This window comes from Anoplopoma fimbria, chromosome 9 (genome assembly GCF_027596085.1).
Source record: "Anoplopoma fimbria isolate UVic2021 breed Golden Eagle Sablefish chromosome 9, Afim_UVic_2022, whole genome shotgun sequence".
Classification (NCBI taxonomy): Eukaryota; Metazoa; Chordata; class Actinopteri; order Perciformes; family Anoplopomatidae; genus Anoplopoma; species Anoplopoma fimbria.
In genome coordinates this window covers 9048084-9072632 of record NC_072457.1, presented here as the reverse complement: position 1 = coordinate 9072632, position 24549 = coordinate 9048084, and the positions used below count along the sequence as shown (strand labels likewise).

General features: G+C 41.1%; 1 protein-coding gene across 1 annotated transcript in view; it reads right to left on the bottom strand.

Annotated features, from left to right (window-relative positions):
- rims1b (regulating synaptic membrane exocytosis 1b) overlaps positions 1-24549 on the bottom strand; it is a 65290-nt gene that overhangs the window by 26768 nt on the left and 13973 nt on the right. The window contains exons 2-11 of the mRNA XM_054604702.1: positions 22212-22425; positions 18155-18166; positions 17660-17680; positions 8905-9200; positions 7472-8364; positions 1858-1898; positions 1518-1628; positions 882-981; positions 532-655; positions 13-59 (exon numbers count right to left, since the gene is read on the bottom strand). Of these exons, the coding sequence (XP_054460677.1) occupies positions 13-59; positions 532-655; positions 882-981; positions 1518-1628; positions 1858-1898; positions 7472-8364; positions 8905-9200; positions 17660-17680; positions 18155-18166; positions 22212-22425 (1859 nt within the window). The remainder of the gene's footprint in view (positions 1-12; positions 60-531; positions 656-881; positions 982-1517; positions 1629-1857; positions 1899-7471; positions 8365-8904; positions 9201-17659; positions 17681-18154; positions 18167-22211; positions 22426-24549) is intronic.

Sequence of the window (24549 nt, the reverse complement as noted above, 5' to 3'; positions counted from 1 at the left end):
ACTAACACTTACTAGATTCTAGAGGAGGGTGAGAGGACTCTGGGATTCTTGGGATGTCTCTGTTAAAAGAGAGTCAGTGAATTATTAAACTTCAAATGAACAGAATATACTTTTAGACACTTGAAATGTAGGGACACAGTCAGGAGTTGAGTTTGCATTCATCTCTATACAATGAATGAGTAAAAGACTCAACAAACAGTCTCATGGTAGACGAAGAGCGAGCAGTCAATCAAACACACGTTTACATGTTAGACATGTCGGGTAGTGGAGGAGAAAAAGGATAGCTGGAAAAAAATGGATTCATCTCTTGGATTGCAGGATTTCAGGGAAGGCATGAGGGAAAGAGGCTCCACCCACTGAATCAGCACTACTTACTGATATGCTCTATACACTTTTCTCAAGAAGTTTTTGGACAGAATTCGGTTGATAGAGCTTTGAGATAAAGGAGGGAAACATATTGAAAGTGTCTGTCAGTGCCATCTCTTAAGTACTTTATTGATGATTATAATACATTGATAATGTTAATCTTACCCTATAGGTCTTGAAACAACTATTTCCACTTGAGGTTCAGCCTTGGATTCAAGGATAATGTTGTACACTTCTTTCTTAGTTGCTCCCGGCAACGACTTTCCATTCCACTGCAGCACCTCATCACCTGGAACCAAGATGGCCAAAACACACATTGATCATCCAGCTTGAGGCAAATCACCCAGGATATTTGACGAGAAAAAGACAGGTACTAACAGAGAATTGAACATATTAATGTCCAACTGAAATTTGAATTCTGCTCTAGTGAAATCTGCCTCTTGATTAAACAATATTCATCAAGTGTAGGCTACATAGAAAACAGTAGCTGCTGCATAGAAACAAAATGTTTGCACCTGCTCGTAGGTGTCCCACAACATCTGCAAGGCTGCCTTTCTTGACTTTGGTGATGAAGGCCCCGAGTCTCCCCGTCTCTGTCATCTTACCTCCTACCACCTGCACACAAAGGAGAGATAGGAGAAGGGATAGCAACAGAGGTTCATATGTGCATTTCCTTGTTCTCTCTTGATTTTTGAAGCTTTAATGTGCCTAAAAGAACGTTGCTAACAAGTGACTAAATGAGACTACTAACTACTGTCATCATGCCCACCATTTGTCCGCCTTCAGCTTTGTGGCGCTGACATGAAGTAATGTGATCGTGGTGTACTTGGTTTATAGCCTAATGTTAGCTTTTTACTTCTGGAGATCGAATTTACATTTCAAAAATCATCAAAGTGGGGCTCATTTGTAAGTATCATCTTGCTGAACAAAAAACGCTTAAGTATCATAAACGTTTATATGCCACAGAGCTTATTTTTTGCAAAAATCCCAAATCCAAAGTAAATTGGTTGGCCTACAAAAATATTTCATCCCTTCAGCACTCTATTACCAGTTTCATCGGGCAGTTAAAACAAACACCAGCACATTATTTACAAGCTAATTACAAGCTGGGTGTGAACCAGGTCTGAATGATTAAGTGATTCCCTGCTTACTTTTAGGCCGAGGAGGGAGCCAGCCTCGCGGGGCATTGCCGACCTCTTACTTAGCGTGATGCGTCCGATTAAGTGGTCCCCCTCTTTGGACGGCTGCCATGTGACTGGATGCTACAGGAAAAGTTAGGAGGGATTGTGAAGGAGGGTAGGGAAGAATGTAGGGAAAACAGAGAGGAGGGAAGAAAATGGTAAATGTCCTATGTAATTGTATGTAAAAAATTGTTGTTTTAATTAGATTTTAATTAATTCACTCAATAATTTGTGTATTTTTGCAGGTGTATTTGCGTTACTATAGGTAAAAAGCAGAGGAAGCACCTGCTCATATTTTTCTGAAACTTACATGCCACACTGTAGGATCTAGAGAATGACAGTCCCAGTCACCTGCAGGGAAAAAGAGAAAGAGAAAGAGAAAGAGGGTTGACCTCTGTCAGTACCCAGGAGAATAGTATATTTGATGTACAGTAGATGAACATGTACTCTATGGTTTCAAAAGATAACTTTCATATTAAACAAAGAAACATTTTGACACAGTTCAATGTCAACAGTTCAATGTCAACAGGGCAATGTTTTCTCTTTTTTACCCCTTTTACACCTTACATTAAAAATGCATATCGTGTCCAGATTGTACCTGATAACATTAACACCTGGTATTAATATGTGTCTCATGTGACATAACAGAACTGCTGCTAAAAAAAAAACCTTCATTCATAATCAAACTGATTCACCGTGCCTGTCCAAAACTCATGGAGAGGACAAAGACCCCAGTGACTGTCAGAGTATCCCAGCTCTCATTAACACTGACAGATGGTCGGCTTGAGTACAAGAACTAACTGGCCCAGATTAAGACCAGAGAAGCCTGTGAGATTTGTGGCCACTTTTCCACCACAGGTACAAAAACAACAACAAGATGACATCAGATGGAGGATTTAAAAGACTCTGGGGAACTTCAGTTTCAAGGTTAGTAAAATGTTTGAGCCTGGCACAGAGCGAAAAGAATGATTCAATAGAAGTTTCTGGCAAAAGAGAGCAGGACGGGAGAGAATCAAGCATAGATTTTACGGGATATAATATTCAACACATGCACTGCTGTTTGTCAAAAACAATCTTAATAATATTCAAGAAGAAACAAATGAAAATGACTGCTCTGGAGATCAAAAAATCAGAAAAAAGTCTGAGTTGACATGACTCGAGTGCTGCTAATCTGAGAACTGAAAGTCCACTGAGAATACTTGAGAGAGGATAAATGCTGACTCCACAGTTTGAACTGCTGAGTAGGGGTTTTTAGTTCTGGAGAATGAACACGCTGGGCAGATTACAAAAAACTGGGCTGCTCTTCTAACTGATGCTACATCAAAGCTTTTCAGGTATTAACGTAGTATTGTTCTTGATAAACTGTGTGTGTGTGTGTGTGTGTGTGTGTGTGTGTGTGTGTGTGTGTGTGTGTGTGTGTGTGTGTGTCATAGAGCCTCACCTCCTCTGCCGCTCAATCTGCTATTTAACAAGCTCAACAAAATCCCTGCAACATTGTATATATAAAATATCTCAACACCAACTGATCTTGAACTTCCGTCAATCTGATGTGTGTCCGATGTGTGAAAGATGAATAAAGAATACAGCGTGTGTCACAGCACACAACGAAGATCTGTACCATCGTCAAATGGCCTGTACGACGCTGAATGGTTAGTCAGCAGACCAGTACAGGCGGACCCTTATTCAAATCATTAGGTCCTAAAAGTAAATACACTAATAGCCAAACCCAGATTAATTTCGGAAGACATAATGAACTGTTCATGTACGCGAGCCGAGCGGCTTGGTTAAAGGACCCAGTAATCTTATATATGTTTTTTGTTACTTTGCACCGACTAATATTTTTTTTACCCACCTAGTTAACTAAGAACATTTCCTGCTATACCATTACGTAAATTGAGACAGTAGACAGTAGAGACATCAGAATAAAATCTAAATCATCGATGCTTCATACCAGAGTTTTGCATGAGAGTTAAAGTAGTGGCTTACTCTGGTGCTCTACTTTGTGTAAAAGACAGACAACAAATTCTCCAAGAAGATAACGGGCCATATTACGATGTAAACATTTATAGACGGCTAAAATGCCTCATGATTGAGCAATGACTAAGTTCGTTTAACTGTAAAATAAAAAAAAATCCACATCATTGCTAATGCTCTCTGCGCCAGCACATACATATATGTTGTACGTACATTATAGTACAACAAGTTCATATTCATGCTCATTCTCTGGGCACCTTTGAAGGGATTCTGGTAAATGTAGGATATCTCACACACACACACACACACACACACACACACACACACACACACACACACACACACACACACACACACACACACACACACACACACAATGGTGGCTAAAGTGCACTGGGATGCAGGGCCATCCCAACAGCAGACTTCCTCTTCCATTTCCTTGGCACCATTATCACATTGTTGTTATCTTTACACCAAAAAAAGAAACCCAATTACATTGAATCACTCTTTGCTTCCATTTTACCTCAAACTGAGTCAAACCTGCTGTTTAATTAAAGCCATATTCTCAGATATAAAACTTGTATATCCGGTGGGATGTGTAATTTATTGGGCAGAATGGGAAACCACAATGTAAACACTGATTACAGTAATCCTGCTAAGAGGATTCCTGGAACATATACATAACTGCTTCTGCATGAAAATTACATAACAACATCCTCTTATACATCATGTCTGTTTTATGTGTTGAAAAAAAAAATCAAAGCTTTTAATCCGAGCTATGTTGCATGCATTCCTCATTAATTGTGCTCTGCATCAACCTCATGTATTTTTTACTTGTCACATATAGTTGACAGAATGTCTCACAGGTTAATAACTTCAAGACTTCATTTTGTTATGTTATGTCATTTTATCAATCCTATTATGTTGTTTTCAAGAAAATTAAACAACACAGCAAGTCATCTGACTTAACATTAATTATATTAAGTGGCTATAATTGATATTTCTACAATAATAATGTATAAATGACAGTGACTACGTTTACATGCACAAGATATATTCAGTTTTTAGCCTTATTCCGAAAAAGGCAATATTCCTACAAAGCTGTTTACATGGCTAATGAAAACGATTATTACACTAATATTTCCATTTACATGCAGCATGTTCAGCCATGCAGACACAGCCTCCATCTTTCATTACCTTCTTGAAATGGTTGGCGTTGGGATACGTGTGCCAAACCCAAAAAACTGTTGATATCCAAATCTTTCATCATTTTTAAACAAGAAACGTGGGCTTTTATTTTGGGCATGCATCGATGCAAAGTGTTAGCTAGTTGGTTTAAACCCAGTGTACAGCCATGTGTACAACGATCAGAGCTGGCTTTGAGCAGACAAGAACCTGTGTGTCGCAAACTGCAGTGAATACCGCAAATGAGAGTCATTTTCCGAATGCGCTGTATACATGTCCAAAAATTGCTCCTAAAACCAGAACAAGATTTGAATATCCAAAATGTCGTAATCTGAAAATGCTACCTTTAGAATAACACCTAATTCTGAAAATCCAAACAAAATAATCTGTTTACGTGACCCATATCAAATTTGCAATATTGTCATATTCAGAATATTAGTGTCCATGTAAAGGTAGTAAGTGTGATATTGTGAAGGGGGTCTCTGGTTGTGATGAACCTACAGAGAATTGTCAGCTGAATATGCTGTTCCTCACGGTTTTTATAGAGTTTTGACTTTAAAGTAGCTGACCACTCTTACCGCTCTTATCAGTAAAAAAAATCTTTGTAAGCCAACTGTATATTACCTTCTCAGCAGCAAACAGCTGACAACTAGCTGGTGAAATAGTGGAACATTTAGCAGCTAAAGAGACACATTATCCCTCAGGAGTTGGTGGAGACCAAAAACAGAGCTAAAAGGATTTAAATGTTGAACCTTGTTTTGCCAGGTTACCAAAAATGCGACTCCATTTGACATCTAATTTTGCGCTGGAACTGCTAGATGTGTGAATGAGCAACACTTTGCCAGCACATTTGCAATGTAAATTAAAAGGAATGTTTCCATCTAAATTCAGTGTTCATTCTAATCAAATTTCCAGAAACTCCTTCCATTAACTAGAATCGCAAACATTAGGAGTTGGGCTCATGAGATAAACATTTAATGGCGCCATTTCTCCAGTCTGGTGAAGAGGAAAAGGACGTATTGGGATCAAGTAATAAGTAAGATTAAGTGCCTGACAGAGAAACTAACACAATGTGGGAACTGTGATGGAAATAAGGGATTTATATTTGTTTCATTTATTCATTTGAGGTTGGTTGCAGTCTAACACATATGCCTATCTTTAAATAGTGAGACCATTACACTTAAATTACGAGGCTCTTTAATTGCAGGCACATAACATGAGGTTGTTCATCACAACTCATAAACTCGCAGTAACACCCAGTCCAACTCTTGACACCAAAGCCTCTGTTGCTGTCAGACTGTCACGCCTCGTCTAAATATAGTAATCAGCTGACACCAAGCTCTTCAAATACCATTTCTTATAAAAAAACAGAAATATACTTGCTATGGTGTTACCATATAACTTATCCTATTTCATCTGTATACGGAAACATTCTTCACATCATCCGGCAAAACTTTCTTCATGCCATGGAGGAGAGTAAAAGGAGAAATCCTGTTTTGAGGCCCAGCTAGCTAAAGAGTGTTTAAAACAGCTAATAATCCCAATCCACACCATCTACCCATTACCAGTCCCTGAGTTATAGTAATCTGGATTAAAACATCTGGAACAGGCCCCTTCTGTGACCAGTGAGAGAGATAATCTGATAGAGCACAGCTAACTCTACCTACTGCCTCTTGAACTTAGACGCTCTCTGGTGGTTTATAGCACAGCCTAACTTGGCCACTCTGATAGTGGTGAGCTGCAAACTACATAGGCATCGAGAAGCCAGCGGTGACCGTGACGCATGCAACCACGGCGAGGCTTTATTGCAGCCGGTGGTCCATGGTTGGCTGGTGCAGCTGGCTGTTTGCGAAGCATTACATAGCATGCGAGCCACTGACCCAATTCCACAAATCTGCTGGCCTAAATCACAGGGACTCTTCAAATAAATGAGAGCTGTCCTGGGAGCGGCAGGGTTTAGCCACAGCACAGAGGTGTAGATGACACACAGGGATAGTAATTCACTGTATGCTGGGCGGGTCCGTCACCCTATCACTTATCGTATAGTTTTACAGTCCCACATTAGAATGTGCTGGTATTAGAATAATCTTCAGAGCCAAAATATCTCTCTGCTTTGTTTGCACATTATCATAATTCTACTACAAGGCTATTTTGAATGCTAACGCTAGGAAAGAATAGCCATGAAGTTTGGGAAGAAGAAAGACGCTGCAATGGAAAAACACTTATTTCACTTTTAGGATAATTTAATCTTTGCAGCCATCTCTCATCCTAGTAACAATTCTTTCTCAGGTTGAAAAAAAAGTGTATGATAATTAGTCCAATCATTTAATAAGGATCTTTCGATCCCTCAGAGTTTTAGCTACAGGTCAATTACCCGCTACAATTAGCCATCAAACCTGTGACTCTAATCCTGCCCACGCTGCACTGGGTACACAGTAGGTGATGCAGGCAAGGCCTGAAAGCGCTGTTGACAAGATGAGATGAGAATACGACATATGCAGAAATCAAAGGTGCGTTATGATTCAGGTAGACAGAATGAGGATCGTGTGTGCAGATTAAGGACGAGCATGTGAGCGAGGTCTCTAGGTGAGAGCTGCAGCAGCTCATTAACAAGTTTTGGTGGGTAGAAAAAGAACAGCTGTGACTTACTGTAAGGAACAGTGTCCAATGTAAGGAAAGGGATGTCAGCAAACAGTGCAAGGTATGTAAGTGTGGATAGATTTAGCTTGGTAAGCTAGTGGAGTGAGCACATCTGTCTGACTGACCTTTCTCGCTGACGCTTTCCATGTCCACGTCCTCACAGCTGGTGTACTCGGGCGTGGAGCCGCCTTCCTCCTCTGAGCTGCTGATGGACATCTGCCTCTTGTTGACTCCGCGCTTGCTCTTGTATGACCGTGGAGGGGGCGGCCGCAAAGACTCCGACTGGTCCGAGCTCTGAGAGTCCTTCCTCAGCAGGCTGTCCCCACCCTTGTCCCTTGGTGTCCGTGTTGTACAGGGCTCCAGGCAGCCTTTGTTCGGTCCCCAATCTGGAGGCACCGGTCCCCCAGGTTGGGGTCCTGATCTCACTCCACCTCCTCCAGGTTGAGCTCCCCCTCCAACCCCCACGGTCCTATCCACAGAGAAGGCTCGGTGGTTCTCCAAGAGGGCCTTGTGGTCTCCCTCCCCACCTCCACCCCTCCTGGCCAGACGGTTTTCAGGCACCTCCCCTCCACCTCCTCCTTCACCAGGCCCCAGCCCGACCTCGTTGATCGCCAGATCACTGTGCCGTCGTTCATGTCGGACCTTGGACACCTTAGCATGCATGCGCATCTCCTGCTCCTCCTTCTGTGGTTTCACCGGGTATCGTGCCAGGTTGGGATCACTACGGTAACGGTTCTGGAACTCCTCCTCGCGCCGCTGCCGCTCCCTCTGCTCCTCTTCCTCTGGGCGTCTCCGGTGTGTTTCTGGACGACCCATGTTCCCCTCCCCGTCCTCGTAGTCCTGAGAATGGATCTTTTCCAGCCTCCGTCCATCTCCCAAACGTCTCTCTCCTCTGTCCCCAGGAACCACTCGCTCATCCAGGGAGGACTGAGACGACAACTTCCCAGCAGGTCTTCGGCCACTACCACGCCCCATGCCGCCCTTACCATTTTGTTCATGGAGGGAAACTGGCCTTTTCCTGTGTGAGAAGAGGATGTATTATACCAATGTTTTATAAAGTCTACGTAGACAGAAATAGCAAAGGTGCATCTTTTCGATTACAACAGGTATTTGTGAAATGAAAACAAAGGCTGAGAAACACATTTATTATATATTTGCAAAACCTTGGTCACCTTTAAAGAGAACAGATTAAAACTTTGATTTGTCAACAACTCTTACCTAACTCACTCACTGGATGAAAACAAAAGGGATTGAATCAAAGACCTCTCAAGACTTAAACCTTTGACCTAGCTTCTCCCCTGGTAAAACTAGAACAAACACAGATCTATTCTTATTTTGTATACCCAAGGGATTAAAAAACAACAACAGCTTTTTCCAGCAAGTAGTCCAAGCTTTCAGGGATTTGAAAAAAAATATGGTTTCCTATTCTCCAATTCCCATCATTATAATGAAAAGTTGGTGTTTTTTAAGTAAAACCTTCTCTAGGGACAACTACTGCCGCTTAAAGACGAAAAATATCACAGAGGTTGTGTTCAATGTGTGTAAATGAACGCCTTACTTTTCTCTAGGTGGCTCACTTTGGGAGCGGGAGCCCGGCATGGTGTCAGCACCTTTGGCAGCAGTGACACCAGCGGCCGGCTGTGTCCCGTCAGGCGGCCCTGCGTTGGTGTCGGAGGGCGGGGCTTGGGACCTGGAGCGGAGCAGCTTCCTGTCCCGTTGGGCCTCACCTCCAGTGGCTGGGTTGTTCAAGGAGGTGCCCAGGCTCCCAGGCCGCACCCCTGACCCCGAAAACCATTCTCCTGATTTGGTGAGAATCTCTTGCTGTTTACGGCACAGGTTGCATACCCACATTACCTACACAGGTTGAAAAGACAAAAGTGTTTGCAAGCTGGATTCTGTCGTATTAAACAATATAATAATATTGAAAAAATGGAATATCTAACAAAACAAGTGGTTAAGCATGCCTGTGACCCAAAAATCGGAACACATTACACAACGCAACTGATTATATTTAACATATAGCCTCACACCAAACAAAGGCAGCATTGTTGAATTCAACTATTTATTCAACCTTTATTTATCAATAATAATGCCGTTTAGATTTTAAAGCTCTTTTCCGAGGGAGTCCTGGCCAAGGGCATAAAAAAAGTCTTGTGTCTATCAACTTTCACAAACACCTTTTATAGCGTCTTTCAGCTCACATACATGTCGGTGAGCCAACTGTGAAAAAGATATTCCCCCACATGCTTCTCCCCTCCTTCCTTTGCTTCAGCTAATCAAATATTAGAGAGCACTCAGACATGACAGACTGTGCTGTCTCAACATATCCATTATCTGTGAACACAGCTCGGTGGAGACTACGGTCAGCTCTGTACTGCTATTTAGAAAACTTACAGAAGCCCCTTAAGAGGTCATGTTTCACCTGCCCTGTGGTTCTATTGCTCTGAATCATATTGCATTGTAACCCATTAATAAAAGGAATTCTTTTTTTTTTAGATTGAACTGTTATGCTCATGTTGATGATAAAACAAAAACATCCCTCTTTAGAGTGCTACAAAGATCTATGTAATGGGAGATGAGGAAGGGGAAATGAACGCTCTATGTATTGTACTGTAAACTGCTTATGTATTGTTTTCATCCAAAAGGAAAAAGAGTAAAGCTGTTCTCGTCTGTGCATCATCTTTGCACATGCAGGCAACGATTTTCTGCTGTTTAGATTTCTATGAAATGCTTCATCACAGAGTAAGATTGATGACAAACAGCCACGTGCAGAATATAAACCAACATATAATAACATTTGATTCTTCATCCTCTAAATCAAATCTTACAGACAACATCAAATACTCACATGTAGCCATGGCTACTGAATATCACGTCGACAGAACAAAAACAGGATTTATCTCCCTGCGTATTTATAATCCCAATGTTTTTTTCCAGAGAACAAATCCAAAGTGAAGAGGAAACATAGTCCTCGCTTGTATTCCACTGCAGCACCTTGGCACAAAACAAAACACCACTGGGTGCTCTGGTAAAAAAACAACAATATTAGTTACTCCTTGACGGCCACTGGGATGGACTGGTAGCAGTCTCTGTAGCACTGAGCCTTCAGTGCGCTAAAGCACATGATTGAATCCTAGTTGGCGCATGTCCAGACTAATCTAAAGTAAATCAGCTGCCCGCACGGCCCACAGCTGTCGGGCAGCCGCCCCGCCGGGCGCTACACTCTCTGTGTCTCTGTCCTTCTCCACCTCTTTACCTCAGATGAGGAGCCACAGATTAGCAGTGGCCAGTAATCCCTTCAGCCCCTCACCATTATTCAACTCATCACCAGATGACAATACCAGCTCACAATTCATAACTTCTAACACAGGTCAGAGGTAAACCCACCCCCCCGCCAACATCCTTCCCTCCCAGTGCATGGTGGGATATAAGATACTTTATGTAGGCTACAATAAAATGTACAGAGACAAATATAAAGTCATGTAAATACGTGGAATTTGACCTCTGCATTTAGAGGTCTGCTGTACAGTAGCAGTCAAAAGTTTGGACACACCTTCTCATTCAACTACTTTGAAGAATCTAAAATATAAAACATATTCTGGTTTGTTGAGCATTTGTTTGTTTACCACATAATTCCATATGTGTTCCTTCATAGTTTGGATGTCTTCAATATTAATCTACAATGTAGAAAAAAATACAAATAAAGAAAAACCATTGAATGAGAAGGTGTGTCCAAACTTTTGACTGGTACTGTATTACATATGACATTATATTATTATTATATTATATTACTTCCCGACTGTCATTTCTACAGTTCAAAGTTACAAAATGCAGAATAAATATCCCATTTTTGATCATTTTATTCCCAGTTTATGTTATTATATACTGCATATAATATACTGAGAGGTAATATTTTGTCCTCTCTATTTATATACAGTACCAGTCAAAAGTTTGGACACACCTTCTCATTCAACTACTTTGAAGAATCTAAAATATAAAACATATTCTGGTTTGTTGAGCATTTGTTTGTTTACCACATAATTCCATATGTGTTCCTTCATAGTTTGGATGTCTTCAATATTAATCTACAATGTAGAAAAAAATAAAATAAAAATAAATAAAAACCATTGAATGAGAAGGTGTGTCCAAACTTTTGACTGGTACTGTAAATCACGTGTGCCAAGGGTACAAAGCTTGTCCCAAAAACAAGAGTGAATCTTTTCACCCGCTGGCGAGCGCCCTTAACCTCCATGGGCCGGAGAGGAGGGCCAACAGGTTGACTGTTTTGTTTAAAAAATGCAACTAGCAAAACCTACTAATTGTGCCTTTGTATGTGAAGACCTAATATTTGGCCTCTTGACTTTTTTGAGTCTGCTGCCAATGTGATGCCTTGCTTTAGGAATTGTAATATGTTTTTCTAAGCTTGTGACATTTGACCGTTTTCAATAATTGGCGCCATGGACACGTTTCAAATGGTACTCAAATAGTATTAAGTGCCATGTGTCCTTAGAACTGAGTATCAAAACCTGTGAAGTACGAGAAGTTCAATGTCTAGACCAAATTCATAAATAGATAGTTGCACCTTTTAGATATTTATTTTTTCGTTAAGTTCTTGTACAGCTGCATGTTTTATTTAACAACATAAAAAAATTGCAAGCTTGGCTGCATGTTTAGGTGTTGAGGTTCAATCAGCACCACAATATGAGAATAAGTGAGTATCTATACGTTGAACAGATTCATAATTAGATAGTTCCTGGTTTAACGTTTTTGCACACTTTGGAAATTTCTATGCAACGTTCTTTTAGGATGCATTATCAAGTCCAAAAAAACAAATAATTAAAAAAAAGACTCCAGAACTGGACCGCACTGAAACTTGACTTATTTTGTGAAATAAAAAAGGGCTTTTTAAAAAATATATATATATATTTTTCTCAAAGTAAGACTGTGGATATCTATTGATTGCTTTTCTAGTCGCTGCCAGCGAGAAGGAGGAAATGCTCTAATCCACAAGCTTAATCCTTGAATAAGAGCATCCTATAGAATAAACGCACATCATGGTGCGACTGCTAACGACCCAGTGTGTTCTCAAAACAAAGAGAGACATTTAAAATAGATCTCATTTTCTAATGGCTCTTCTCCATGTGTTATCTATGTTCTTTAAAGCCCACACTGCATGGGGGAGGGCAGTAAACAATAAAGAAGTTACAGAAAACATGAGCGCACGCACACACGCACACGCACACACACACAGGACATAATACATATAATCCTTCACTGGAGTGATTGTGCTCAGTGTTCCTGGATAGCCTGAAAGATATTGTAGGGGGAATTAATCTTGTGTGTGTGTGTGTTTATGTCCATAAGACGCAAAAGCCCATAGTGTGTGTGACAGATGCATTTGCAGCAGTGCGAGCTGCCGGACCAGGCGGAGCGGGACGCCAGACCCTCAGCTAAACCGACCAATCGGCTCCCTCCGTCCAGAGGCAGCCCACCATAGTGTCACCTCGAGTTCATCTCTTCACTGTGGAGCGGCGCCGAGTGCTGTGAGAGTGTGTCTGTGTCTGTGATATGTGTACAGTATGTATATGTAGGACATTTCTGAAACCTTCTTGCCTAGAAGAGTGTGGCGTGGGCGACTGCCTGTAGGCGAGATGTGGTGTGTGTGTGTGTGTGTGTGTGTGTGTGTGTGTGTGTGTGTGTGTGTGTGTGTGTGTGTGTGTGTGTGTGTGTGTGTGTGTGTGTGTGTGTGTGTGTGGAGAATAAGCAGCGCCATCTCGTTCATGTAATAATGTCAACCTCCTTCTGCCTAAAAAATGTGCTTCTCCATGGTAACCAAATCAAGGAGAGCAAGTGAGAGAAAGGGGGACAACGCAGTGTGTGTGTGTGTGTGTGTGTGTGTGTGTGTGTGTGTGTGTGTGTGTGTGTGTGTGTGTGTGTGTGTGTGTGTGTGTGTGTGTGTGTGTGTGTGTGTGTGTGTGTGTGTGTGTGTGCCTATAGAACTGAGAAAGACAGAGACAGTGTGTGCACCTCAGTAGTGAAGGACAATAATAGCAGAGAAAACAAAAAAACCTGCACATATACCATTTAGACTGACTCAAGTTACTATTGCATCTGCAATCTGATATAATTCCTCTCCTTCTCTTTTCTTTTTCTCTCCCTTCCTTTCCTTGCAAGTTATTTCCTTTCCTTGCCATCACATTCTTTTTCTCTTTTTTAATTGTTCTTCTCTCCTTTAATCCTTCCAGTTCCTTCCCTTTCCTCTCCTTTTATTTCCTTTCCTTATGTGTGCTTCTATTTCCCTCTTTAACTTCCTTTTCGTCCTTTTTTTCCCTTGCCTTCCCCTCCCATTTCCTTCCCATTATTCTTTTCATTTCCTCTCTTATTTCCTTTCATCTCTTCTCACCCTCCAGCTCAGCTGACACACCTGGCTGACTTGACAAATGAAGACACCACAGACCTGTCACTCATACTTCTCTATCCCATACTCCCTTCCCTTCATCTCCCGCCCCCAGCACTGCTTCATCCATCTGCTGACAAAATGGTGAAGGCGTGTGTGTCTGCAGCTCTGCCAACAGCGGCAACAGCAGCTCGCCACGAGAACAGCATTCATTCAGGCCCGAATTGTGTGAACATCAGCTTTTTCTTTAAATGGGCAGAATAAATGGGAGCCTTGGGGGAGGCGAGGCAGTGGGGAGGGTGTGTTTGGCTTTTTAGTGAGCGTGTGCAGTGACCCTGCCCTCAACACACACACACACACACACACACACACACACACACACGACAGAATGACATATGAGGCAGCGCTGGGTGTAAACTGCCATCGTTCAGGGAATGGTAAATCCTGAATGGTGGGAAGAAAGACGACCGCAAAAGACATAATGCTCCATTTCCTCTAATAAGGTAGTAGATCAACTCTGCAAGCAGCCCAAATGCATTCAGTGGTGAGGAAGCCTGAAAGGAAAGCAGAGCTCAAGATCGGGGGGGAGAAGACTCTCTCGCTTCTGGCAGTGCTCCACGTTAACAACAAGTCATCCAAATGAATCAACAAATACTGTACAATGTATGTAACGGCCCTCTAAAGCGACTAATATAAGCGTTCACTGATCTGACGCCCCTATCGACAGGACGACATCATTTGCTTGTGCCTTCTCAAATTGTTACACATCGCTGTTGGAAAATAAATCTTTTATTAAGTGATAATGTGCGATTGGGTTTATGCACAAAGGCGACATGGTTAGTGTCGAAATAAGTCCTTTGTTACTTTTTGTTTAAGAAAGTTTTCTGATTCAACTTTAGGGTTAGAAAAAGGTTAAATAACACCTTGGTTTCTTATTCCTTATTTCTCATTATGTACAGACGCATGGTCCACTTTTGGTTTCACACGGGACACGAAAAGAGGTCTCCTGGGTGAAAGTCCTGTGTGAGCTTTGATTCATCCACACCGTCCTCCTCCAGACTTTCTCGCTCTTTATTCTACATCTCCTGACTTCCTGCGCACATGCTCTGAGCGTCTAATTTATTTCCGTGGTGTGAAATGTGAAGCGTAAAGCAACGACTGCGTAGTGATGATAATAGACAAAGTGACTTTAAAATTTGCCGTGTTATTCACCATTTGGGGATACCAGGCTGAAACAGGAGCCTGCATAACGGTGACATGAATACTTTCTATGACATTGTTTAAATACTTTGGTTGTCTAACTGCATGTTTCTTGCATCATCAGACTTTCATTTCATGATGTCCTCTCTTTCCAGATCTCAGCAATTCATTTGGTGAATACAATGTTAGTTTTACTGATAAGAATCAGGCCCAAAACTCCTCATCCACACGTGGGCTCTCACGTTTCACTTATGCGTTTTCAGTGAGGGAGATAATAATAGCATCTGTAACAACATTATAAAGCACTTCACGAACATCACAACACTTGAGCATGTTGCTATTGGCTTTTGCCAGATCCAGTAAGGGAGGTCCTATTATTAGACATGCAGGCAGCGACTGTGAAGGGATATTGTCAGCTCCAAAACCAGGCTTCGCTGTAATGTTTGTCGGACTCATAAGCACATTTGTCTGTAGCCTTGGATATAGTATGTGCAGCTGCATGGTGGTGGAAGAAAGACATGACGTAAGAAAAGAAGTGCAGTGATGAGATTTAAATGGAGATGCTTTAAATGGACAGATGAAGGGAACAAAGAGGCTACGGACTACTACGGACACAGTGATGTATGATAGGAGAGGAGTGGAGTGTGAGGAGGAGTTGTTAGTCATCTAGTACTGAGAAACATGATTGAGATTATGCAGTGCGTCCTCCCTTCCGGTAAAAAAAGTGCTGTGTCAGCTTAATGCAGCAAGCAAGCAAGACTGTGTGGCTGTCTGAGTGTGAATCTGAGCTTGTGTCTCTGTGAGGTGTGTTAGGGGTAAACTGTAGGCATTTAAATAATCCAAATCACGCGGGGTACCAAATACATAAAAATAAACATAGAAAATGAATACTAAAACCAAAAAATCAAACATGTGCATGTACATTTTATGGGAAAATGACTTGTACTGTGTGTATGCTGTGTTTTTGTGGAACTATAAAGACTATAAAAGTGGTTGTGGTGTAATTGGTGATTTGCAGTAAAACTGATTACCTTGGCTTTTCAAATACAATACAATTCTAGCATTTATGGCTCATTCTAAAAATATTAAGTTGAGGTTGTTTGTGTGTGTGTGTGTGTGTGTGTGTGTGTGTGTGTGTGTGTGTGTGTGTGTGTGTGTGTGTGTGTGTGTGTGTGTGTGTGTGTGTGTGTGTGTGTGTGTGTGTGTTAGGACCCAGCGCCTGCCTGCTATCCACTGGGAGGCAGTGCTCCTCTATAAAGGAGGTTTGGTCCGTTTCTGGAAGCCATCTGGAGCTGACATTGAACACACTTAAACAAACACTCAGCCAATAACAAGCTATAGCACCAGAAGTAACAGAGCAGCTTGACAGAGAGGGCTATGAAATACAAATCACCTTTTTCCACACACTTCAGAGCTTGCTTAGTTTTCTAAAAAATACTGAAACTGATTTAAAGTTGAAGCTGCTGGCGTTTAATGATTGTCTTTGTTTACAAAGAAGCTCAATGAATTAGTTCACAACACTGACAATATCATTTTTACCGATTCCGATACCTGAACTTGCGATGCGTGTCAACAACCAAGACTGTCAACCAGGAGGCCAGTGTACGACATCGCCGAAATCACGCAATTCGTGTCCTTGAACACAAAACCAATAGATTTTGTTGAATGATTATTTCACGAATTGCCGTGAGATTGTGTTGGTTATTTAGCAAAGCAGGGCTGAACGACGCCGTTAATTAGCTCTCCTCCTGCAGATTTCAACAAAGATTTGTTGTTCACAATGTAGAATTATCATATTCTAAAACTAACTAATTGTTATAATTCCAACAATTATATTTAATCCAGGTTTTGCACCCGTAAAAGTAGTTGCGACACTGTTTTTTTTCCGGACAAAAAACACAACTGCCTACAGGTCTATATACCATAGGCGGCACATGAAAAGCCTGTGTGAAGGACATGAGTAAACGTTCCTGTTTTCTATTTCGACTCATTTGCTGCTTTATCTGGATTCATAAGTGCTGTCAAATGCTCTCTTTGACAGTTCAAGGGCTCAGCGGCATCCCAAACTAACATTCACTGCCATTCTCTTCACCATTCCTGACGTTGACAAGGCTCAGCAGTAGCAACACTTTGGTGACATTTCCACGGTGACCAAGCATTAAGGGGAAGTGGACAAAGTGGGACAAATACCTGGGCCCCTCCCGTCTCCCCATGGCAAGGCTGGTCTGGTCTCAAACACACAGGCAGGTAAAAGCATGCACAGGCATGAGTGTGCATTCGTTATGCATTCAGATAAATGGTCTGTATGTAGAGGGCTTTCTTATATGCATGCCATCTGAAAATCCAATCTCCCATCCCCATTTTTGTAAAGGATTTAAACCAGTACCCATTACCCACCCCCACCCCCTTCAGCACAGCCATGCCTACAGCCATAGGAAGAGGGGTCAGGATGGGTCAGAAGGTTCAGACGCCCTTTATCATGGCTCATGCTCGCTCTGCCCGCCAGTTGGTTTTCAGGGTCTGCATTCATTCTCAGAGTTAGAGTACTGATGCAGGATCACCAGCCAGCTGCCCTGAGACCTCTTAACCGCAATGATCTGTGAGGAGAAAACTGAATTCCTGTTCTCATACTGTGAATGAGCACAGACCCAAGTGTGAGGGGGGAACAATATCGGTGACCCATGCAGCAAAAAATCCATCACCCAGCAGGCCTTACCCTGTCCTTCACTATGAGACACTTTGCAAGGGGAGGAGACAGACAACGGACACAGAGTTAGTCAGGGTTTACACTGGGGAGAAAATCCTCTGAGGACACAACAGCTCCACCCTGCACAGTACAGTAATGCTCTGAGAAATCAAAGTTAACAAAAACCATGACCTATCAGGGACTCCCTCTGCTCAGTTAAGTCAGTAATCCATAAGTGGATTTGTACACACACTGGCTCTGTTCCAATCCGATAGCTTGCTCTCTTGAATCTGATATTGCTTTTTTTTTCTTCTTTCAGCTAGGAAATTAAAGGTCGGGCCAATAAGGAAGAACTAATCTTAGAAATATTCGACATCACCCTTCCAGGGTAGAAGTCAACATGCTGTAAACAGACAAGAGAGATCTCTGCTCCAGATTTGAACACAGCCAGCATTTTTAACTTTTAGGTGGCACAAACATGACAATCACAGCACAGAGAGAACACACAAAAAAAAAGATGCTAACCACTTTGTCCTCCTTTAGTGGCATGCAGTCCAGGTAGCAGTGAGTATTGAGAAAAGTGACGGTGGAAGTAAAGCAGTAGAGGAAAGAAAAGAGAGAAATGAAAGAACATAAAAGATTTAAGAAAACAGAGATGCAGAGAGGGTGAATTTGTGAAATGCGATAGCGGACAGATTGTGGGAAAAGAGGGAAAAGAACAAAGGAGAAAAAAGGGGGAAAGAGGACGTGGTGCAAACATTTGTTAATTCAATTCTGCAGAATCGATACACATACTTCATATTCAATGATGGAGTGTGAGGTGGTGGGGACAACAGTATGTGGATGTATGTGACCACTGACATGTGAGGCTGCAGCAACATGCATGACCTTGGCATGACTCATGACCTGAGACAGCATCAGGATGTGTCACAGCTCCTCAGCATGAAGAGAAAACTGGGACACTAAAAGCAACATGGAGAACATTCTTCCACAACCGTTCCTGTGCCTTAAATAAAGGTCTGTCTATTCACTCCCATAAAATATGGCCAGGTATTTTTTAAATATTCACGTTGAAGGTTTTTCATTATTTGATCATCTTTGATTTGACCTCAGGATACAAACTAATTATTTCAAAGAGGCTGTTTCATGAACAGTGTACATACATTTAAATGCAGTGTGAAAAATTAAAACTTCTATTGGTTCTAATCCGCTCTTTAATAATAATAAATTATGTTAATTATTATGTCACACAGGGGCGAAACTTTGTGCTTGGATGGCATTTGCAAAGCATGTTGCTGTGATGCCTTCTGCAGGGCACAGAGCAGCACTACACAGCTCCGTCATTAGGAAATGATCATTTATTACAGCAAAGCTGCTTAAAAAACAAATAAGAGGACATTGCCTTGCTAACAATTTAATCAACCAATCAATTTGCAATTTTTACAGAGCCCCAATAGCGCTATGTGTATAGTGATTTGTAACGTGTAATTTGAGAATTGATATAAAAGTATTTTTCCAAACTTAATTATTTTCAGAAAAGCTTTCATTGGAGTTCAGACTATTTAACAGGTTCAGATTAGGATCAGGACGATTTTTGAGTTTGTGAAATGATGTTCAGAAATCATTTTTAAATGTCATTTGATATTTTTTAGGCTACTGTGGTAATGTTTCAATGTAACATTTGATACTTTTTATGGTACTACTAACAAAAATATTTCTACTACCTTGCGCTTTTAAAATGTTATTTATGTCTTATGCTTTTGTAGTTCAGGCTTTCGTCTTCACCAGCTGTGTATAGCCCATCCATACATAACATGGATTACAGCTGATGAAGCAAGTTGTTGTACATACAGTATATTTATACTCCAGATATTTTGCAGAACAGCAGCACATCGTTTATTTTAATACTGCATTTATGTCTTTTTTTAAAAGGCAAACTGCTTTCAGGAGGAAACCACAGAGTGCTGTTGATGTGGGGTAAATGAGCACACTGTAGGCAGGAGAAGGTTTTTATGTAATGAAACAAAGCTCACACTTTCCTAACCCGGTTATTCTGCTTGGCCGGTCCCGACCCGGGACAAAGGCAAGCACCGCCGAGACAAAAAGAGCTTCACTTCCAACGCATCCCTCCCACACAGGAAACACTCACACACAACCTCTCACAAACAAATGCACAGAAGAGAAAAGGAAGACAGTGTTCTCTTCTCTTATATCCTTTAAGGATTTATGAATTTAAATGTTCAGTGAATGTAGAAATTCAGATCCGTTTTGGTTGAGTGATCCTTAAATGTAACTTTTATAAATAAATATACAATTTCAATGTGAGAAATAATTTTCACTATTTATTTACATCCCCATAGGTTAAGTACATAGCAATGAAATTATATAAAGTAAAGGAACTAGCTATCGAATATGTTTTGAATTTGCTGTAAACCCAGTTTATTTGACTGGACCATATCATACACATTGATTCATTGATTCATTGTCAGAGAGACACACAAAAACACACTTTCACATAAACATACACACAGAAAAAAAAATTAAGGGGGTTCATCCACTAGGCATATGTTGTTACACGTGAAGAATTGTTGAACACTTTAGGGGTACCCGCTGATCGCAGACCTAAAGGCCCTTTTTATAAGTGAAAAATAATGCGAAATATATGCCCATGTGATTCAGATGTGCTTAAAAATGCAATAGGTTCTTCCTCGGCTGATGCTACGCCCTTCCACCAAGTTTCATTCAAATCTGGCTAGTATTTTTCCGTAATCCTGCAGACAAACTCCTTGGCTGAGGTAATAAATATACATTACATCAGAAATAAATCTCCCTTTCTTTTGACTGTGTTGAATTATTTAGGCCCCTGGAATGAATCCACTTCTAAGTAACACTAAGTATCATCTCAAGGAATTAAATTCCATATTTAACAATAATTATTCTTTTTTTTTTTTTTAAAGCCATATTAATTGATGTTAATTTGACAACAATTTCCCTTCAAATAAATTATTTACTTTGTTTTATATATAGATTGCATTTACGTCCTTCTAGCCTCATCTGTGTGTTTCCATTTAACAGCCTGTCTGCTGTGCTTCACCAACAGGGATACTGTCTTCATCCCCTGTTCTCAATGGTCTTTAAGCTCCACATACGGGTGGTGCCAGTGTGAGTTCAGGCCCAGCTGGGCTATGCGGATCCTGAACAGATTGGGGACCAGCAGGCCAAGGTTGGAGGGCCCATAGTCAGGTACGATACCCAGGAGGAGGTCTTCTCTCTTGGGTTGGAGCCCAAACTACGCTTGAATGTAGGAGGGCCGAGTCTTAAAATAGTGCAAACATGTTTGGTTAATGGATGGATGCCTCGCAAATCCAACCAGGATGAAATTAATGTTATAATTTGGTGATTTGGATTGTGCCTTTGTATTATCGTAGTGTGGCCTCTCGAGCCTGTAGCTTAGAGGTACTCCTCACTCCTTAGTGTATAAAGTGAATTGTGGGTTTATGCAAACTGATGTTTTGTTTGTTTATTTGTTGTTTTCTATTTAGCAAAGCTTTGTTTCCCAGAGACGGAAGCCTACTTACTCTGAGGTTCCCTTGACTTTTAATCTAGCGCCACCAGTAGTGAAATATCTCTCAACCTACAAGACATCCCCATGGGAGGATCTTAAATTACTCGGATGATTTCTCGAATGTTCAGATCAGGTTGAATACTTTGGTTGATGACTTACTTGCAAAACTAAAAAAATCCCCATCAGCCCAAGTTATATTTTTATGTTTAGTGCTAATTAGCAAATGTAGCATGCTTAACTGCTAATCTAAGATTATTAAAACTGTAAACATAATTAACCAAATATCATCATGTTAATATTTTCATTGTGAGCATATTAGCTGTAGGCTTAGATAATAGCTCCGCCATCTGTCTCCTGTAAGTTCCAAAACTTTTTTTTTTCATAAATATTACACAGTAAAATACATCGTTTCCCTTGGTTACTAGTGAGGTTAGATGTTTACGTTTGTCATTTGGAACCAGGGTCTGCACACTGGCCATAGTTTCTGGTGACAAAGTTAAACAGCTAATCTTGCTAGCATCAAACAGAAGCTGTGCAGAGAAAGAAGAGAGAGATGGACAGAGGATGATACTGCAAGAGTTGTTTGACATCTTTGGGACATTTCAATACTTTTTTTCGCTGTGAATCTTGGATGCTATTTGGATGTCCTTCACTAAAACTGAACCTTGTGCCTTTCTTTTTCACTTTGTTTAGGCTTTTGCTTGAGAAGGTCACAGGAGACACAGGAAAACACAGATGATTTTAATGTTAAGGTGAGCTAAAGTGCTTCCATCGATGTATAACCATTCCACAACACTACAGCCTCACACTTGAAATGAGCCTTGGAGGGCCTGTGACTGGTGCCAAGCCATTCTTACAACACACTTTGGTCTCACCAAAGTGTGACCAGGAGGCAACAAAGCAGACAGCGACAAACACAGAAGCAGACGGACCAACTGCACATCAGCTATAGCAGGAATGAGGTGAGTGTGAGAGGGAGAAAGGAAAAGGTGGAGGTCATGGGTCAGTTTTTCTCACGTTGTTGGAGCGCAGAGAGACCCGCCCTCCACAGCGAGCGCAGAATTTGGTCTGGCAGTAGGAGCAGAGGTGTCCGCAGCCGTCGGCAAACTTGGTCTTGCGGCAGATACCGCAGGTGGGAGCGTCATCTTTCAGCGTGGTCTGCTGACGCCGCGTCTCCGCCCCAATGCGACGCACCTCCTGTTTATAGCTCTCAAACTGCTGGTGCAGTGTTCTGAGGGGGGGAGTGGAAAATTGCTCATTAATGGTACATCATGCATTCACAAACTTTTTGTACTTGATAAACGTAACCCTCTAGTGCTGTTCAGGCAGACCTTCCTGTCTTAATATCCTTACATTCATGAAAACAAAAACACAGAGGGACGTAGTGGAATTTCTGAATAACTGAATCATTTGCAAAATAAATAAATCTAACAGAAACAAAAGCGATGTTATTCATGCACATGTTTGAGAACAACATTTCAGTTCCAGCTAAATAACTGTCAATTAGAGCGCCACTTGAAAGGTGGCTTTCAAAAAAAACATCATATACGCAATTAAATGAAACTTCAGCTCAGTTTTGCTCTCCGTGGCTCTCAGCCTTTCCACTCCCTGCTTCCCAGGATGCCTATGATGGAAATAACCCAAGTGTGAATTGCAAATCAGGCCATGTGAAAACACCCACAATGTTTGTCTCAACAGAACTGTCAAAGTAGTTCTGCATTACCATACCATGGCTCTCATATAGGGGACCCAAACAGGCACTTTAATTGCCTCGCTGAGTGAGAGAGATAGAGAGGAAGGAGATGGCTTCATTCACAGCTTTGCAGCCAATTTGCCTATTTGTGGAAGCAGACAAACTTTAGTTAAGCCTCTGGCAGCACACAGACTTTACAGTCGTGTATGCGAGTTGTTTGTCGAAAAAGGAAATTCATCAAGACAATGCAGCACACTGGCATTCACACTTTTGTTGAGGAAAAAATTAGAAATACAAACAAAAAAAGAAAGAAAGAGAAAAAAACTTTAAAAGAAAGTTGAATAAGTGGAAGGCCCACTGGTAGTCAGGACACTGAACACCTGCTGTAACTATTAGTAGTTCAGCATGAGAAAATCACAGAAAAACAAAATTTCACAAAATCAAAAAGATCTTAACAAACATTCAAATTCAAACTAGATCACCTGGATCTATTGTAATCAGACATGTCTTTCCGTCTGTAATCCTTATCTGCCGGGTAGGAAACAGGTAGCAAACATAAAACCTGATCCGTGGTCACCAGCTTTTGGTGGTAGAAAAGATTAAAGAAATAAACGTCCTCCACCATGACCTATCAAAAGTCCAGGAACAATGCTGTGCCTTTCCAGAATACGTTTGAGTTGAAAAAAAAAAGGTCTGACTTTGTCCTTAGTGAAAAACAAGCAGTCCAAACGAAACGTTATGTGATTCCTGCAAAGGTTACAGTCTCAAGAAAAATATCTTTCATAGGTCCAGGAAAATTAAATGACAGGACAATTTACATTCATCTTCACTATTTCTTTCTAGCTGTCTCTGAATAATGCCAGAGTGGAAACAGCAGACTGCCACCATACAGAGCTGGAACAGGGAGGTGACTGGCCAACTGGGACACATTTGGCCAGTCAGCTGACACAGGGACTGGTTGTAAAAGGGACGGATATTTGGTGACGTGGAATGTTGAATGAAATGTGAAAATGTATTGTAAGAAATATTTAATGGGAAAATACAAATTCATGTCAAGGTCAGAAATGGAAATATCCTCCGTCACAAACAGCTTATGCACCTTTAGGCTGATATTTTGAATATTACAATGTCTTCTTTGCAATTTTCTCAAATATTTGGTATGTAATGTTTAGGTTCAAATGCAGAAGTTTTGTCTTGCCTGAAGGGGACTCGCTGTAATAACCGTGGGGCTTAACTTCAAAGCATCTGTGTCATCTATAATGCAGAAGTTCATTCAAATAAGTTAACGCAACGAAGATCATCACTATACCATGAGAGCATTGTTTTAATCCATTACACACATTCTGGTCTCTTTATCCATCAGCAGTTCGGGCTGTGCTAGAACGTGAGGCTTTGAACAGATAATACTGGTATAAATCTTGTACAACTGTAGTTGTCCAGACAAACGCAGATAAAACTGTCTGCACATGCAAATAGAATCAATAGAATCTGAATTGCATGTGCACGTTTTCACTCAAAATGTTTCAAGTAGGCTTCACTTAAGATAATAGTTAGATATAATGATAAATGGACATTGGAGTTGACACGAACCTAAGCTAAAATGATCTGTACGTAATTCAAAAGGAAAAATAACATGACACTGCACAGCGACGACGTCATAAA